This window comes from Mauremys reevesii, linkage group 5 (genome assembly GCF_016161935.1).
Source record: "Mauremys reevesii isolate NIE-2019 linkage group 5, ASM1616193v1, whole genome shotgun sequence".
In the NCBI taxonomy this organism is placed as follows: Eukaryota; Metazoa; Chordata; order Testudines; family Geoemydidae; genus Mauremys; species Mauremys reevesii.
In genome coordinates, this window is record NC_052627.1 from 35,685,150 (window position 1) to 35,702,915 (window position 17,766).

At 41.3% G+C, this 17,766-nt stretch overlaps 2 protein-coding genes across 6 annotated transcripts in view; one reads left to right on the forward strand and one right to left on the reverse strand.

Moving 5' to 3' along the window:
* The first annotated feature begins 4,117 nt into the window (after positions 1-4,117).
* On the forward strand, positions 4,118-17,202 carry TRMT10A (tRNA methyltransferase 10A). Of its 5 annotated transcripts, none has more exons than XM_039539444.1 (8): positions 4,118-4,249; positions 6,034-6,313; positions 7,419-7,581; positions 9,951-10,022; positions 10,517-10,591; positions 11,992-12,141; positions 12,846-12,951; positions 15,317-17,202. In XM_039539444.1, exons 2-8 carry the CDS (start codon positions 6,114-6,116, stop codon positions 15,484-15,486), a joined length of 936 nt encoding a protein of 311 aa, XP_039395378.1. In that variant the 5' UTR covers positions 4,118-4,249; positions 6,034-6,113; the 3' UTR covers positions 15,487-17,202. The 5 variants fall into 5 exon arrangements, with proteins under 5 accessions (XP_039395378.1, XP_039395379.1, XP_039395381.1 ...); XM_039539445.1 differs by having other exon boundaries at positions 4,233-4,367; XM_039539447.1 differs by lacking the exons at positions 4,118-4,249; positions 15,317-17,202 and adding exons at positions 4,533-4,753; positions 14,397-15,310.
* C5H4orf17 (chromosome 5 C4orf17 homolog) overlaps positions 9,713-17,766 on the reverse strand; it is a 41,484-nt gene continuing 33,430 nt past the window's right edge. Inside the window, exons 9-12 of the transcript XR_005598810.1 lie at positions 14,041-14,160; positions 11,471-11,520; positions 10,279-10,380; positions 9,713-9,920 (exon numbers count right to left, since the gene is read on the reverse strand). The gene's annotated coding sequence lies outside the window, so the exon portion shown is untranslated. The remainder of the gene's footprint in view (positions 9,921-10,278; positions 10,381-11,470; positions 11,521-14,040; positions 14,161-17,766) is intronic.

Sequence of the window (17,766 nt, forward strand, 5' to 3'; positions counted from 1 at the left end):
ACATCACCTTCCCTAGAGATGTTCTTATTATTAAATAATATCATTAGGCTGCTGAGTTTTAGCTGTTCCTGTGTTTGTTTTAGTTTGCCTCTTACATTTTTGCTTCATTTGTTTTTTGATTTTGTTGATATTTTTTGTATTCAGTGTACTTTTGTTCACACAAACTCACTTTTTAAATGAATATCTTCAAGGTTCACATTGGACTCTATCAGAATACTTAGTCTAGCACTATTTTTGAGCTTTATGCAACTGTTTGGGTCATCAATTTACCCTATCACCACTTGGCATTGTGACAGATTTTGGACCAGAACAGTTGCATTGCTCCACTACTATTTAAAGAAACATAGGTTTTGATCCGCAATGCTGCCATCCTGGAAAATTGGAAAGTGTGTGTGGGATGGGGGGAAGGGAATGTTATGATAATCAAAATGTTTGAGGATCTTCACACTCCTAAGAAAAAACAGATTTGAACGCTGCTGCTTTTTTTAAAACAAAACACGAAAAGAAAGAGAGAGAACCAAACAAAAATGAATGGGCTTTGGTCAGCAACCAAACTGCAGCCCTCTACTGACCAAGTGAAAATGAAGGATTCTTTATTGGAACTGTGATGCAATTGAACGTGTGTGATTCTAGTATGTAAATCTAGATATAAATAGAAACATGATGAGGTTTAAAATAGACACTAGCATAAGCAAATGTAAATCCAGGGTTTTTTTAAGTAACCCAGGATATATGGGGCCCCTGAGAAAATCAAATATTAAAATTTCTACATATGGAGGAATTTGTGTACCAGTTAAAGGTCTTACTATGGAGATACCACACTATTTTGTGACTTCTAATATAGCAGAAGTAAATCTGAAACTAACACTGTGACTGAAAAGCAGTGTATATCTGGAACCAATGAAACCTGAGATAAGCATTAATATACATGAAAAAGATGATATGGTTCCACAGACTGATGTGTTTGCTGCCTTCATGTGGCTCAGTAATGGAGCTAGGAAAGGATCACCATCTATACCAGTGGTTCTTAACCTGGGGTGCATGCACCCCCTGGGGATGTGAGATGCCCTTTTTGGGGGTGCGAGACATGTCAAACAAATTAAGCACAGGCATGTACGTACAACTACTTTTTCATCAAACCATTATACATTTTTTAAAAATTACTGCCTTAAATTTTAACTGTGAAATTAAAATAAATATATAATTCACTCTCTTTCATTCTATAATTATGATATATCTAGGTTTAAAGAACTGACCTACTTCCACAATTTTTGATAAGGGGTACGAGAACGTATTTTTGAGAACCAAAGGGGTGCAGGCTGCAGTAAAGGTTAAGAACCACTGATCTATACTGTCACAAAAGTGTGTTTATGTCACATTTCACACACACTGAACTCCAGAATAAACTCCAGTTATATTGCAACATTCTTCCACCAGATTGTCTGGTTGGGAAAGATAAGTGCATAGTGTACTTCAACTCCAATTAGGTAATGGCACTGCAGTCTTCAGAACTTAGTGATAGTGCCAGTTGAATGTGAAATGTGAATACTGTAACACTTTTTAAAGGGGTGAAATGGATATGGAACTGATTTTTTTTAAACCATGGTTCTTCTCTGAAGAATGTGACACTGTAAATAGAACATATTCTTACCCCCTGTGTGCACTCAGTCACATCACTAAAACCAGCAGATAAAAATAAAGTTTTCTTACTTTTCACTCTTGAGCCTGTAGAGCCAACACAGCTAAGAGAGAATAAACTGAATTCTGAATTTCTTGCCCATTCTCAACAGAATTGTTAACTTACCTCCTCCAAACACTTATGCTTGTGAGTAGTCCCCTTGACTTCAAGGGGACTACTCATTTGCATAAATGTTTGTAGGAGTGGAGCCTAAATTGCAATGGCAGGGCCCTGGTCTACACTACAAAGTTATGTTGACGTAACGGTGCCTTGCATTGACCTAGTCGTGCATGTGTCTAGACTTAAATTTGTCTCCCAACAATGTAAGTGCCCTGTTATGCCAACATAGTAATGCCACCTCCCTGAATGACATCGAGCCATGGTCGATGTACTATGGTCAACACAGCACGAGTATAGACACTGTTACCTGTGTCGATCCTAACAGTCCTCTAGCAGCTGTCCCACAATATCCCAAACTGACTGCTATGGTCACTATTTTGAACTCCACTGCTCAGAGGCCACAAAGACTGGAAACTCACCCCCTCCTCTTAAAAGGAATTTTAAAAATTCCTTTTCCTGGTTGCCCAGCTTGGCAAGCACACCTAGCGGCTCTCCATTGTTGAATGCAACTGCCCAATGACGCACTCATGCCTGAAGTACACAGGAGATAGTGGATCTTCTCAGTGCACGGGGAGAAGATGCTATGCAAGTACAGCTCCGAACAAGCTGTAGAAATGTGGACATCTACGAGTAGATGGCTTGGGTGATGCACAAGAAGGGGTGCAATAGGGACCAGCAGCAGCACTGAATGAAAGACAAGAAGTTGCAGCAGGCATACCAGAAGGGTGGCCCAGGGATGGCAACAATCGATCCTGTGCCAAGCTGCAGATATACCACTCTTAAAACAAGCTGCATGCCATCCCGGGGGAGACCCCACTACCCACACATCACTGTGGATACCTCTGAGGAGCCTGAGTCCCAGGCCCCTGCCATGAACAGTGAGGATGAGGTGGTGGATGAGGAAGAGGAGGAGGAAGATGAGGGACAGGCAACTGAGGGATCCAGCTGTGCAGCAAGACAGGACCTGTTTTTGACTCCACTGCAGTCCTGTCAGTCCTGCCAGTCAAGCACTCGTGAACCAGATACAGAGGAAGGAACTTCGGGTAAGTGTGTAGATGACATCCTCAAAATAGCAGGACACAGCTTTTGACTTTTTAGTAATTTGCTAGTGGTAGTGGTATAACTGAGAGTCGCTATCTTTTCATTCTCCTCTAGAGTTAGGCAGGGGGGCCATGTGGAATAGTTTACTTCTTAGAGCAGCAGCACATTTCATATGACTAGCATGCAGGAAATGTCAGTGACAAAACTGTCATTTGAAAACCTCCAAAAATCCACAAAACAGTTACAGGCTAGACAGTGGCAGAATCAAGTTCCCCAAGGCTGTATTACACTTTTACCTTCTAATGGCTGATGGGTGGTTTTAGTTGTTGTTTGCTATTTTTATACCAGATTAAAATGTGACCTATATAGTAAATGTGAAAGGCTTCCTGTCCAGTTACTAAGCCCCTGAATCAAGAGACCCCACTCCTTTTGAGGAAAAATGATTAAGGCTTTTTCAACATTAGGAAGAGTGGTATTGTAAAACACGTTAATTTATGTAATAGTCCCAGTGTACATAACAAGCTGAATGGTGAATACATACTGTATCTCTCCTTATGCTGCCAACTGTCATTTTAAATATATATATTTTCAAATTTTGCCAATAACAATGGCATGATAGACTTTTCTCCCCCCATATAGCGTAGTCATGAGAGACATGAGTTTCATAAAGAGTTTCAGAAACACTCTGGTCAAGAAAACTTACTCTGTGAGACCAAGGGAAATTAACCCAAGGAACAGTGAAATCTAAAAATAGTGGGATGCATGACCATAAATAAAAATTAGATCTATCAAACACAACCTCCATCATAACAGTGTACATAAATGTTGTCCTGTAGCTGTACTGTTATCCAGGAATACCCTGGTGCTTTAGGCCAGGTACCATGATGCACCTGAGTAAAGTGCCTCACATCCTCCCTAACCAGGGGTGAAAGTAATTTACAGGATTTAGCAGTACTGCCAGAGTCCTGAGGGGGGCGTAGCCTCATCCAGAAGAGGCGTGGCCTCAAGATTTAAAGGCCCTGGGGAACCAGCTGTGGCTGGGAGCCCCAGGGCCTTTAAATCAACCAGGGGCTCCCAGCTGTAGAGGTGGCTGGGAGCCCCACTGGGCTCAGGGGCACATTAAAGGGCCCGGGGCTCTGGCCACCTGGGGGAATCACGAGCGTTGGGGGGCTGGGGCAGGGATTTAAAGGGCCAAGAGCTCCTGCCACTGAGGGGAGCCCAGAGCCCTTTAAATCCTGGCCCCAGCCCGGCTGCCAGAGCTGTGGCCGGGATTCAAAGGCCTGTGGGCTGCCCAGCTGCAGGCAGCCCAGAGCCCTTTAAATCCCTGCTGTGGCAGTTGAGGCGGTCGGGCATGGTGTACTGGCTCGGCTTACTTTCACCTCTGTCCTTAACTGTATTTGGGAGCTTTCTGTGAGTCCAGGCGTGACACTGTGGATAACTATCGGGCTTGTTCCCCTGTAGATGGATCAGCCTGGTTTGTGCTGTTACAGGCGTTGGGCCGCCACCCCGCACAGGCTGCCTGCCGCAGGTAGGCTGCACACGTGCCTCAGGCCTGACTCCGGCCCCTGAGCCAGGCTACACGGCGCTGTTGGCAGGGGGCCGGCGGCGCGGGGTCACTGCCCTCTGAGGCACCTGGCTGCGGGGGGAGGGGGGCGGGGTGCTCGCTGTGTGTACACGAGGAGACCGGCTGGGCGGCACCTTCCCGCCCCTCTGACGCCGCGGCCAGCCAGTCCCGAGCCGCCTCCGCCCCGGAGCCGCCCGCCTGCGAAGACCCAAAGGCAGTGGCACGGGCCGATGACGTCAGACAGGCGACGCAGTTCCGGTCGCTGCCTGAGTCGCGGGGGCCGCCGCTGAGGGGGCGTTGGAAGCGTTGTGGTGGTTCTGCCCGTTGCGGGTGGGCGCTGCCGCGCGCCGGTAAGTGCGGTGCGCCCGGCCCCAGCGCGTGCGCGGAGTCAGCGCTGCCGCGAGCCGCCTGCGCTGAGCCTGGGGACGGGGCTCCCCCGTCACGAGTCATCAGCCCCGGGAGCCGGGGCCGCGCGCTCTCCGCAGCCGGGTGCGGGGGCTCCCTGGTCCCCGCGGCTGGAAGAACAGCGACTGGCCGCAGTCGGGTTGCAGGAGCTCGGCGAGGCCTTTCCCCTGGCGCTGCGGCGCGCTCCGGGGGCTCAGCTGCCCCGGCACCAGGGCTCCGGCGTAAATCCGAAACAGCTGGGGCTGCAGGAGCGTCTGTCTGGCTCTGGCTCGTCCCTGCATTGAGCAGACAGTGCCCTTTCCAGAGCCTAACAGAGATTTTCTGTCTTCTTAAAATCGCTCTTTCCCCCCCCCGCCTCTTAAAATCAAACTTCTGTCTGAATTAATTTGAACTTCTGTTGTTATAATTCATCTCTAACATTACTATAACTGAAAGGGTAGCGAAACGTGCTCTGCTTTGCTGTGTTTTACTTTGTGCCTTTCAGGGACTGTGTATGCATGGTAGTTAATTTAACTCTTTCCCCTATACAGTTGGTCTGGCATAGCCCCCTATTTGTCTCAGCATTTATTTACACAGCAACAGGGTAGGGGAAAAGAAAAACACTTAAAAATAGGATAATGTGATTGGAAAACCAACAAATTATGAGACTTCCAACTAAGAACTTTATGCAACTACATATAATTCTTGAAAAAAATGAAAGGGTAAAACTGTTTATTGAAAGTGATAGCTTTAGGAAATTTGCAGTAAACAGGCTGTCTAAACAGCAACGAACTTTATTTAAAAACAAACAAATATCTGAGCCATACTTTTGGAATTCTGTCCTCCTGGTATTCTTTCTCCAGCACATACATTTGGGGATGATTTTGAACTCAATTTTGACTTGGGTGGTCACAGAATTTAAATGTGTCTAGTCATAACACAGCATAGGCTGTCCCGTTCTGGGTTTAAAATAAACCATTAAATAGGTGGTATGCTATCTGTAGCTAAGAGGTGATTTTCTAGAAAAGTATTGAATACAACAGTTATATGTATTACTATTTGCTCTTGTGCATTAGTTGCTTGTTGAGGCACAGACCAAGACTTAGAATGGGGGAAAAGCCTGTCTACAGTTCTTGTTTGTCTCTCTCTCCCCTCCTCCCCCCTTTACATTAGCTTTAAAGTGATACTAATCTAAATTAGACCTCTTGCGGTATTTCTGAACTGTTCTGTCTTCTGCTTATTGCAGAAACAGTCTTGGGGAAAAAAGACTTAGTTTACAAATTCAAGCTTCTTTAGGCAAGATCCACTAAAGCCATCGGAAAGCAAATGTCGTCAGAAATGCCAGCAGAAAATCTGTTACCCACAGATATTCCTGATGTGGAAGAAAAGATTAATTCAAATGACAATCAAGGCAAGAAAGGGGAGCCAGGATCAGACAAGACAGAGAGCACTGGAGTTATGTCAAAGAGGCAAATGAAGAAGCTAATGAAGCAGAAACAATGGGAAGAGCAAAGAGATTTACGCAGGTCTGATTTGAATTATGTCTCCGATGTTGCTGATTCCAATCCAGTATTTAATTCTCTTTTTTTGCTGTGCATGAAGTTTATGTACACATTCCATTCACATACATAATCATTAAAATTAAAGCCAGTGTTGGTTCAAATGTGGAGTATGAGAAACATTCTGGGCTTCTGTGTCAGAGCATCAGGGAGAACTTATTTTAGATGAATGTCCTCCTCAATGGTCTGTGATTCAGCAACTGTTTCTCAGCAGATTGAGGATATCAGGAGGGCAAACCTGCAAATACTCTGCACTAATTGGTCAAAATGGTTGTTGCTGAGCAACGAGAGGTATTATTTCTACTTTCTGAACTGGCTGAGTGTGCTGCCCCTGGTATCACTGCCAGCCCTGGTAGCCTGATGAGCGAGGCTAGAACCAGGAATCAGTGAGAGTCTCCTCTTTTTGATAATACAGGATGCTGTCACAATCAGAGTGGCTCATTATCTTTTAGGATGACGTGATGGTAGAAATTTATTTTGGGGTAAAGAAAGGGGTATCAAAGCATGGGCTCTTCTAGGTCAAGCTGAACCATGGCGATACACCAATTGGCACCTTCCCAAGACAGTGGCTATTCAGAATGAACTTTTTGAGCCTCAGTTTCCTGCCTTGATCTTGGGCTGACCCTTCCCATGTCTCACACTGTAGTATACTTCCTTAGCTACTGAAAAGATACCTGTTAGAATCTGGAGTAGAAAATATATTGTTTCACTGAGACCCCCTAACTGGCCCTTTTGTCCATAGTGGTTTGTTACTAGTTTATGACCTGATCCAAGTCCCGTTGAAATGGATGGGATTCTTTCCGGCAATGTTAGTTAGCTCTGGATCAGACATATAGTGTTATAGGTTTTCTCACTATTCTACAAACCGAGAAAGATGAGCTTTGGGTTGTTTCTGAACTTGTCTCCATTGCTACAGTATTACCCAAGAAACTGGGGCAGCCTCACACTATCGCTTATTTGAACTTTTCAATAAAGCATATGTTTATCTCCTAACCATCTGCACCATGCAGAACATCTAACCAACTGTACAAACCTGGCAATCCTTATTTTTTAACTTTTTATATTTTTTTAGGCAGAGACGAAAAGAGAAACGCCAGAAAAGAAAACTGGAGCGTCAGTATCAGTTGGAATCTAACAATGAAGGGAGTGACAGGAAGCGTATACGTAGAGATGTTATTCCTAGTACTCTTCGCCTTATTATAGACTGCAGTTTTGACAACTTGATGGTATTAAAGGTAAATGAAATTTTGCTATTGGAAGCAAATGTATTCTCTGATGCTAATATGGCGTGATCTGAGAATGGAAGAATTTATGGTCAGATGAAAATGAAATAATCTTTGTCTTGGTGCATGAGGGATAGCTTATATGTTGGCTTCTTAAATTTGTCAGATTTCAAAAGATTACCTCTATGTAAACTTGCTAAAAATAGCAGTCATCTTTCTGGAGATCTGTTCTTGAAAATTGATTTGATTCCAGAATAGAAAGTAGAACCTTGTCCCTGATATCAGCCATTAAACGCTCTCATGCTCCAAGAGCACTCTGCTGAGGGGTACGGCAGAGGTCTTTCCTCTCCCTGACCCCCTTTACTGTTCCAGGTATGTTTGAGGCCCCTAGCAGAGTTAGTGAGAACACATGGAATACTGCGTGTTCAGTATTATGGTGATACTCAGCTCTGTTTCAGTCACCTCAGAGCTGGATGGTCTAGTAGAGAAAGTAATCTAGAGTTTTAATGAAATCTCAGGATAGATGAAGTTGAACTGGCTTCTGGGTAATAAAGAAAAGATTGGAGTGATTTTGGTGGGTAGGGGTACAGAATAGGGAGAATCAGAAAGGGCCCCCCTGTACTCTAAGGAAGTTTTTTCACCATTTGTAAGCCAGGTGGCATCCAGAGCCATCCCTAGGATATAGCAAATCAGGGCAACTGCCCCGGGACCTGCACTTTGGCAGACTTTGCGCTTCGTGAGGAGGCAGGAGGGGGAGGAGGAGCCCACCTACCAACCTCCCTTTCCCCCCAGCACCTCCTGCTCACCTGTGGGCCCTGCCGATCACCACCTCCCCCACCCTCCCAGTGCCTACCACTGGTTCGGCTCCTGGGGGTGTGGGGGGAGCAAGGGTGCAGCACGCTTGGGGGAGGGGCGAAACTGGGTGGGGCTGTGGGGGAAGGGGTGGAATGCGGGTGAGTTCTGTGGGAGGGCACCCCCCTGGCAGACAGGCACCGAGTTTCTATGTCCCTGGCCCTGCACCCCTATAGGGACGGTCCTGGTGCCATCTTAGTTTTACTGTACTTCTTGTTGACTAAACAGCTATAGCCAAAAAGGCATTTTTTTCACCTACATCTGGCTAGAAGAGTGTGCCCTTTTCTTTTTTGATGCAAGCCTTTCTACCATCATCTGTCTTTATTATTGTAGCACTTAGGAGCCCTTGTCATGGACCAGGATCCTGTTGTGGTAGGTGCTGTACAAATACAAACCCCAAAGACGGTCTCTACCCTGAAGATTTTAAAGTCTGAGAAATGCCTCAAAACTAGACTACCGTATTGCACTCTGTGTGAGGCTGCACACTGAAACACTCAAACTAGCACAGAATACACTGGCAGCTAGAGTGTAATACAGGGAGCATATAACACTAGTACTCAGTGGCACTATTTCCAGTAGGTTTCTGGGTAGAGTTCAAAGTGATTTTTCTGAACCTATTTAAAGTCCTAAATGGGTTGGAACCCAGTTACCTGAGGCATTTCTCTTTATGCTGTACTGTCACAACTGAGATCAGAGGTGCTCCTCTGAGATACATGAGAAGGAGCTGCTGGTAGGGCATTTTCCATAAAAGTTTCTTGACTCTAGAATGCACTTCCTTCTTTTGTGTGCAAAGACGACAGCTTTTCTCAGGTATTTATGAAGGCTGAGGGATTAGAGGTGGAGGGTCTGGAGACTTTGATTGTTTCATGGTACGGCTGGTTAGAGGAAGGCCATTATTTGTTTTTATTTTTCTGTCCTTTGCTGAATAATCTAAACATTTGTTTTTATGTAACTGAAATAAAAACATGGTATTGATGAACTTCATATCCATGACTTGTTTGAAATTAAAAAAAAAAAAGTATAATTTGCATGAGGTCTTTTGTGTGTGTGGGAAAGGGTGTTTTTATAACTAAAATATGCATGATGATAAAAACAACGAGGAGTCTGGATTCCTTGTTGTTTTTGTGGATACAGACTAACACGGCTACCCTCGATACATGATGATAAAGGAATCTATTCTATTCCTGGAAGTAGTTACACAATCTGTAACTCAATAGTAGTATGTGTATTATTCAGTCGTTGACATATAATTATATAGAACAATGTGAATCAAGTCACAATTTGCGTAATAGTGGTTAAATATGTACTCTATGGGAGATGCATATATTTTTGTGTGTGTGTGTACATAATTCCCTCACAGCTGTCGTTCTCCTTTTCTCTCGGAAGGTCTAATGCCGTCCCACTCAGGAATCTATTTTGCTGGTTAAAAGCTTCCTTTCTCTCTCTCTAGCTTCTGACTGACTCTTGGTAAAGCATTTTGTGGTGATCTGTCTGAAGGACTGTATAAAAACAAATTGTGTTATATACAGGATGTCAAGAAGCTTCACAAGCAAATTCAGAGATGTTATGCAGAAAACCGTAAAGCATTACATCCTGTACAGGTATGTTACAACAGCTGTCTATATTTGAGCACTGGTCATGCTTACTGATGTACGGAGCATGCAGAAGAGGCAGTCCTTGCCCAAAAGAGGGTACAGTTTTAGTAAAATTAAAAAAAAACTTAGTTTGATCATATTTCTGTCATTCCTCTATTAAAGGAATACTAACACTACCTTCCTGATAGTGAGCACCATAAAAATACCTACATAGATAAAAAGGCATGTGAATGCCAATATAAAAGCTGCCAGTCCAAAATACCTTTTGGATGTCCACTTTTCTTTCCGCAGCACATAAGGCAAAAAATGCTTCGTCCTTAACCCTTTGTACTGACGATTCAAAAATGTTCTTAGTGCCAGATTCCTTTAGTAAATAATGAAAGTGAGTTTTAGTTAACACTTCAGAAAAAAAGCTTGTCTGATAAAGCATGTGTGGAGACAAATCAGCATCTTGAATTTGGATATTATACACTTTTTTTTTTTTTTTGTATCCCTCTAAGTTTTACTTGACCAGCCATGGAGGCCAGTTGAAGAACAACATGAATGAAAATGACAAAGGATGGGTCAACTGGAAGGTAATGACAGATAATTAAGTAATTCGGTGACTCAGTGGGAAATTTCTATCTTAATATTCATTCAAGGATTGCTACAGTTACTTTGGTTTGTATCTTTTCCATGTACTGTATTTTATCAAGACACAAACTAACAGTGACTGCCCTGACTTAAGGCTAGCTTTGTATCAGTAGGCATTTCTTCAGTTAATATTACTGATGCATCTCTGTTCTGACTTGTAATGTTCCCACTCCTTGATTCTTGCTATTCATGGCTTTTTATCTCAGATTGTATTGACTAACCATGAAGCGAAATACATCTGTTATGCCTTGATCTAGACTAGATTCTGGTTTCCAGAGGTGAAGTGTTAGTGAGCTGACCCATACTATCTTGCCTGGCTCCAGAAAATGACACCAGTACTGTCAAGAATGGCACATTCAGTAAGACTGCTGACATACTGGGTTTCTTGTAACTCCTTTTATTTAATAATGTTCCCACATTATTTTAATTGTTTGCATGAGGAAGCATTGCCTAGGAGGAGGTCAGAGTTCCTTACTCAGTTCTATCAAATGTTGTGTGACCTTGAGCAAATCTCTTTCGGTACGTCTATGCTGCACTAAAACACCCGTGGCTGGCCTGTTAGTGTGGGGCTATAAAGTGATTTTAAATAACATATGATCTACATGTATGTCTCTTACCTAGGGGCTTACCGTCCCCTGATGGTAGTCTGGGTGGCCCTAACTTCTTCAGATAACCCCAGTGGGTGTCTGTCTAGTCTGTTGGTTCTGATTCGTCCACACAACTACTCCCTTCTTGAGAGTGATCATTTTTAAACCCTGTGATAGATCTGTACTTAGTTTCTTTCCTAACGACACTTGAGTGTTTGTAGAGAAGTGGCATACCTTGAGCTATTCTGTCCTTCCTGCTTGATTTTTCTTACAGCACCTATTAACTAAACCAATATATTCATACAATAACCTGGTCAACAAACTATATTAATAAGTTATAGAGCAGTTCCATCACACAAGTCCCGGTGACTGCTTTTAAAAAGCAGTAGCAGAAATCTTTCTTGCCAAGCAATAGTTGAGCATTTATCCTGGCTTCCCTTTCGAAAAAAGATCTTGGAAGTGATTTAGGTCCACAGGGACTTTTTAAGGGAGTCACAAGGGTTTGGCCTCTTCTGAGAGTCCAGAGGAATTGCAGAAGGCCTTAAACTTTTCACAAGCCACTGCTTCTGAGAGCTGTGCTGGGAACTGTGGGATAGGTACCTAGAAAGCAGTACAGTGGATATGGGACAAAACTGTATTTGACTTGGCATAGACAGCATGGTCACACTGCTCCATTGGTACTTCTGTTGGTGTTTAGCCTGGCCAAGCATTATTCAATAGTGTGAGTAACCTTTGAACTTCTTTGTATCTCAAAGGATATCCATATTTCATCAGAGCATTATAATGAGCTAATGAAGAAGGAAGACCTTGTGTATCTTACATCAGACTCCCCTGATGTGCTGAATGAAGTAGATGAGACTAAAGCCTATGTAATTGGAGGTCTGGTGGATCACAATCACCACAAGGTAGACAGATACTACGTTCTTTAAAGCTGCTCTTTCAGCATCTAATTTGGTGTTCTTACTGAACACATGCAAATCAGCAAAAACAGATACTTTTAAAATAACATATTGGTTGATTTTGTGCAGTAAAACTCTTAAGAGCCAAAAGTGGAGGTGGTTGTATGTAGTGACTTTTTGTAGTTCATGTGTCATTAAAAAAATTGGAGGATAAATTTTGTCTTGGCAAATGATTCTTCAGAACAAAGCGGGTTGAACTACTGTCAAAGCTAGAGAGCTAAATGGGGCTCTGTTGGCCTGCAGAATGTAGTCACTGCAGTACCAATTTCTTAATTTTTCATAAGTGTTAAAGGAATACTAGAATTTAAAATAACAAACTAAAAACACTACTCTCTCTTTTAAAAAAATAATAATAATAAACAGCTCAGGTAACCTTGAGTTTTAATATTTGCTAAATAAGATACAATTCTGAATAATTTATATTAATTCTTAGTGTTCAACACACATACTACCTTAAAACAGACTGTACTTCGCACTTTGTCTTGAGTTGCGACAGTATAACACTGCTTGCAAAACCCCTGCCTGAAAACAGTAATTATCTTACTCGTTTTGTCTTTCTTTCCTAGTGGTAGAAAGCTCATTATATTGTACAGTCTTATCAGAAATCGTGATTTTTGGTTAACTTTTTTGGGGGGTTATCTTTGCTGCAGGGGATTACTTACAAAAAGGCACTGGAACAGGGAATTGGTCATGCACAGCTTCCACTTGGAAATTTTGTGAAAATGAACAGCCGGAAAGTATTGGCAGTTAATCATGGTAAGTCATGAGTTTGCAAAATAAAAATGAAAATGTGCAGAATGTGTCAGCAATATCAAGTTATATGAATCTTCAAAAGTACATCAGAGCATAAAGACCTAATTCTTATTTCAGTAGTGGCTGGGTGCCTTTAATCTTTATAAAAGTGAGGTTTTTTTCCAATTGTGCCTGAATGACTTAGGACAACTCAATGGGACTTAAGTTCCTATGGAAACATGGCACTCTGGAAAATCCTACCCACGGTGGCTAAATTTCTTCCTTGAAAACAGTTAAAGGACAAGAATATTAGGATTTGCCATTGTGTTTCTATTCCCTTTAAAAGATAAATGCAAGAGATGAAAAACGGGCCTTGTTTCACAGTTTTGGTGTGCATTGATTATGTGGTGGATAGTTGCACAATTTATTCAACTGGCTTTTAGCAATGTTCTGTTTTCTCTCCCTGATTCTCTTGCATTGGCATTCAGCAAGATCCCAGAATGCATGTACTTGGATTTCGGCATCTGATAGGTTGAGGTATACAACCACACTCTCTACCTAATCTGTCTTTTTCTTTTTTTAAAAAAGCCCTTAGTCCTTTCAGTTTTGACACCTGAGACCTTTAAGTGATTAGTTAGATTTAAATATAAGCATATGCAATATGGTTGCTGCTCAACTTTTTTTTTTTAATTTGGTTTTACTATTTTGTGTGTCTTTAGTTTTCACCATTTGAATTTCCTCTACCATCTCTTATTTTATTGAAAATGTCCTCTTATTGTTGCTGCTAAAAGTATTTATTATCTTAATTATCATCAAATGTTGATGATGTGTGCAATGGCATGCTCATCCAGTCTCAAAATTACCAGTGGATGTACATCATAAATTTAGCAGAGAATCAGCTATAACTTTGATTACTTAAGCTTAATCATTAACTAGTGACTTAAGTATTACCAAAACGCATATATTGGAAGCATTTCACACACACACACAGCTGTAGCTTTAAATATTGTATCACAAGGTAGGGAACAGGGTTCCACATATTATCCATTTTAAAACTGCAGGATATTAGCTGGGGCCATTTTAGTAGTTCTCCTGCAACAGTCGTATACTGACCTCTAGTATCATTTCTGGGTGCTATCTTCTAGGCTGGGAGTCAGATCACAGTTCTGTGCCTGACTCTTCTGCTGATCCACTGTGTATTTTGGGCAAGTCTCTTAGCCTCTCTGAATCTATCTGTAAAATGGGATTTTTTATGTTTATCTGCCATTGTAAAGCATTTTGAGAACGATAATTGAAAAGCAATAAACATGTAAAGTACGTCTATTAAAATCTCATGTTAATGCAATATCCTTGTTGAGGACTTTAGGCACAAAAGACAGGAAATTCAAAACGTAAGGTGCCTTTAACTATTGTAATTCAATCCCTTGCATATATTGTAACCTTAATATTATTTGGCCCAATTTCAATAGGAATACTTTGATGCGAAGTACAACTTGACATGAATAAGGATGGCAGAATTGGGCCAACAGCATGTTCCCTAATTGAGCAGGGACATAACATTGGAACAAGGTTAAGCGGGACAATGTTAAATGAGGAGTTACTGTATTGGAAAATGTTGTTTAAAATTTCCCTCCACCTCTGAACATTCTTTCTAGTTCTGGCTGCTATTTTGAGGCCACTCTGTCTATCAAGACTGTGAGCTAGAAACTGCTAGCTTGGATTCTGAGTCCCTCTCAGCATTAGGCAGAGAGGTTAAGCAACTTTCCTCCATTTCCCTATCTGTAAAATGTAGATATTTATTTGTCTGTTTGAGGATCATTGTGAGGATCTAAGTGATTATAAAGCACTAAGAAGATTAAGCATTCTACATAGAGTAATTACAAAATATTATAACAAGGCAGGTCAAATTTAGGGTGTACATTAACTTGTGTCCTTTTATTTAAAAACAAATACAGCGAAATCAGCGTGGCACAAGTGTAACATGTCAGAGTGCGGTGGGTAGGAGGAAGAGATGACTGTTTTTGTTTGGGTAATTATCTTTTCTGCACCATTCTTTAGCATAGTAAAAGGAAGCAAGTACATTTTGTGCCTGGGTTGGGTGTATCATCCATGACTCTGTAAGGCTGTTCTAAATAATTTTCAAAGCATACTTATTTTGGGAGCAGAGGGAAAGCTCATACAAGAACAAGAATTGACTGCTGCAGTAGTACTGGATTTTCTGTTTAATCCAAAGGGCTTGCATTATTTTGTGGTGTTGGGGGAAGAGGTAAGATCCTTGCAACAGTTGGCTTATGTTTTTAAACGTGTGTTCTTTAAGAATTAGTCTCTGTTCCTGTCAGAAATTCAGTTACTTCACTATTGAAGAGCTGGTGGTCTCTCTTGGTTGCAGTGTTTGAGATAATCCTCTCTTATCTGGAGAAGAGAAACTGGAAGGAAGCATTTTTCAGTGTCTTGCCACCACGGAAAGGGGCCAGTCCTCTGGGCGAAGCCAATGACTCCTCCAAATGTGAGCTGCATGAAAAAGAGGCTGGTGAAGATAATAGCTCGGACAGCGACTAGGCAACTGTGGAAGAGGGCAGGAATGAGAAGTGCATGTGGCACAAAGGATAGAAATAAGACATGAGTTAGATGAAACATTTGAGAACAATCTATCTCACTAGTGGTATTTGTTTAAGTGGCTACACTTGGAATGACATTGTAAAGATTAATGTTATTTTTACCTTGAAAATACTTCATTTTTGGAGCTTTTTATAAATTAATGGCAAATGCAGAACTTATTTTGTTATGGAAGTTAATATTTATTTTCTTTTAAAATATTTTATTTGATACATACAGAGCGGTATTATTTTATTTTTCCTGAAGCTTGTGATGAAACCTAATAATTAATGTGTTTGTAACTGTCCCTGTTTTGTGTATGTACCCTTGATATTTTATTATTCTTCCCTATTCACCCCTATCATATATTATGTCTTAAAAGCAATGAGTGTCAAAGGTTAATGAATCTGAAAGCTCCTTCTGGCATTGTCTGTTGCAAAGTGTGTATAACCTCTCATCATCAGTGGGGGGGTTTTCTGAGCAAAGAACAGTCTTGTGGTCTCTGAAAAAAACATTGGGAGCCAGGAACTCTGCTTTGGACACTTTAAAACATAATTTTTTAAAAAATATCATCTGTCACAGCAGACCTGCCTATAGAATGAGTATCCTCCTTCTCTGGCAGGGTGAATATTTCAAAAAAAGTTACTCTTCTTGCCTCCTGAACTGAAGCTTTCTGTTCTAACTAAATTTTTAAAATAGCCATTTCAGTACTCCTGAAGCAGGCCAGAAGACAGCCTTGGGGGCAGAAGGTGCCCTTTCACACCTGTGAGGCCATTCTCTCATCCCTTTCTGCAGGGGCTATCGAGAAGGTAGCCAGTTGTAGTGTAGCTTTTGGGATGTGGACAAGTACCTACCGAGAGCAAGTCTGCAATCATCAATAGACTCCCAAAGAGCATTTGGATGATAGCAGCTTCTGGGCACTTGTGACGTGGGCGGGTTTTGAACAGGGGCCATAGATGTGACTGGCTCTGTACCCAGCTCCAGTCCTCCTTCCACTGTCACCACTTTCAGACTGGGAATTGAACTGGAATATGTGTAGATTTACATGTGGCCTATAGTTTTACAGGGTTGGCAACAAGCCAATTATGATTGGACATGTTCAGTGTGATCATTGTTGTGCTTTCTTTTTTTAATATAAATTAATTTTGAGAACTCATTAGGCAGCCATCTGATAAACTACAGTGAAGATTCATCTGCCTGAGGTCGTTGGCAACAGTTTGTTGCTCAAATGAAATGCTGTGGTGGGTTCATTGTGTAGATATGCCACAGAGAAATATGTTACATTTTGTCTCTGAACCTGGAGAAACTTTTGGACAAAAGCATTGTCTTGTTTTGTTTGAAGAGCCAAAGAAATGTACAGCATAAACAAAGTAAAGCACTTGCCAGTACCAGTTTCCTTTGTTAATAAACAAATGTGTAAAATGGCAAAGGTACAAAGTGTACATTTTACAGTTGAGGTATTGCATACTGCTGCACATAGTATTCATTAAATCTGATCTAAGCATTTGATGTTTCAGTTAAAATTTTCTAATTCTGCCACGTGTCTTGTTTCCTTCTCAGATTTGAGCACATTAAAGTTAAATGCTACAATTTATTCATGTGGAATTAATTCTACAACTCTAAAAGGTAGTTCTTCTGCATTGTTGTATTGACCAGACTTTTTTTTGGTATGGTGGAAGTTACATTTTTTTTTTTTTTTTTTTTTTACAACAAAATATATTCTCTTGTCTCTTCACTGGTGTGATTTACATATTAAGCAAGAATTAATTTCTTTTTAACCCAAAGAAGCTCTGAAATGGACACTTTACAACATCTTCTGCAGATAACTTTGAAATATATTCATGTCTTTGTTTCAACATATTACACACTATTTAAAACAATTTCTTTCTTACGTTTTCCTCTCTACTGTGTGTTAGCCACTGCCTCTCTCATTTGGCTTCTGCCTCAAGTTTTTGGTTTCTCTTTTTTTTCATTTGTACTAACATATCACCATGTCTTACGTCTTATTGTGTCAAATATAATGATTTGAAAGTGGTTGTAGAGTGCTCATCATTACTATTTTTAAAATAATGAGTTGCATAATGTGAAAATCAATCGTTTGATCAAGAGTCTCCTACTTGCAATGAAACATTCAGGACTTCTGTCATGGGCAAAGTGATTCATTTTGGAGGAGATGTGACCTCACTTAAAGCTTTCTACTAACTTCAAATTTGCACTTTTTAAGACAAGCAACATCATTTTTTT

Excerpts from the sequence above, each read along its gene's own strand:
- TRMT10A (XM_039539444.1), top strand. The coding sequence starts at position 6,114 with ATGTCGTCAGAAATGCCAGCAGAAAATCTGTTACCCACAGATATTCCT. Across the intron at positions 6,314-7,418 it reads GAGCAAAGAGATTTACGCAG|GCAGAGACGAAAAGAGAAAC; the intron begins GTCTGATTTGAA and ends ATATTTTTTTAG. Across the intron at positions 10,592-11,991 it reads AAGGATGGGTCAACTGGAAG|GATATCCATATTTCATCAGA; the intron begins GTAATGACAGAT and ends TGTATCTCAAAG.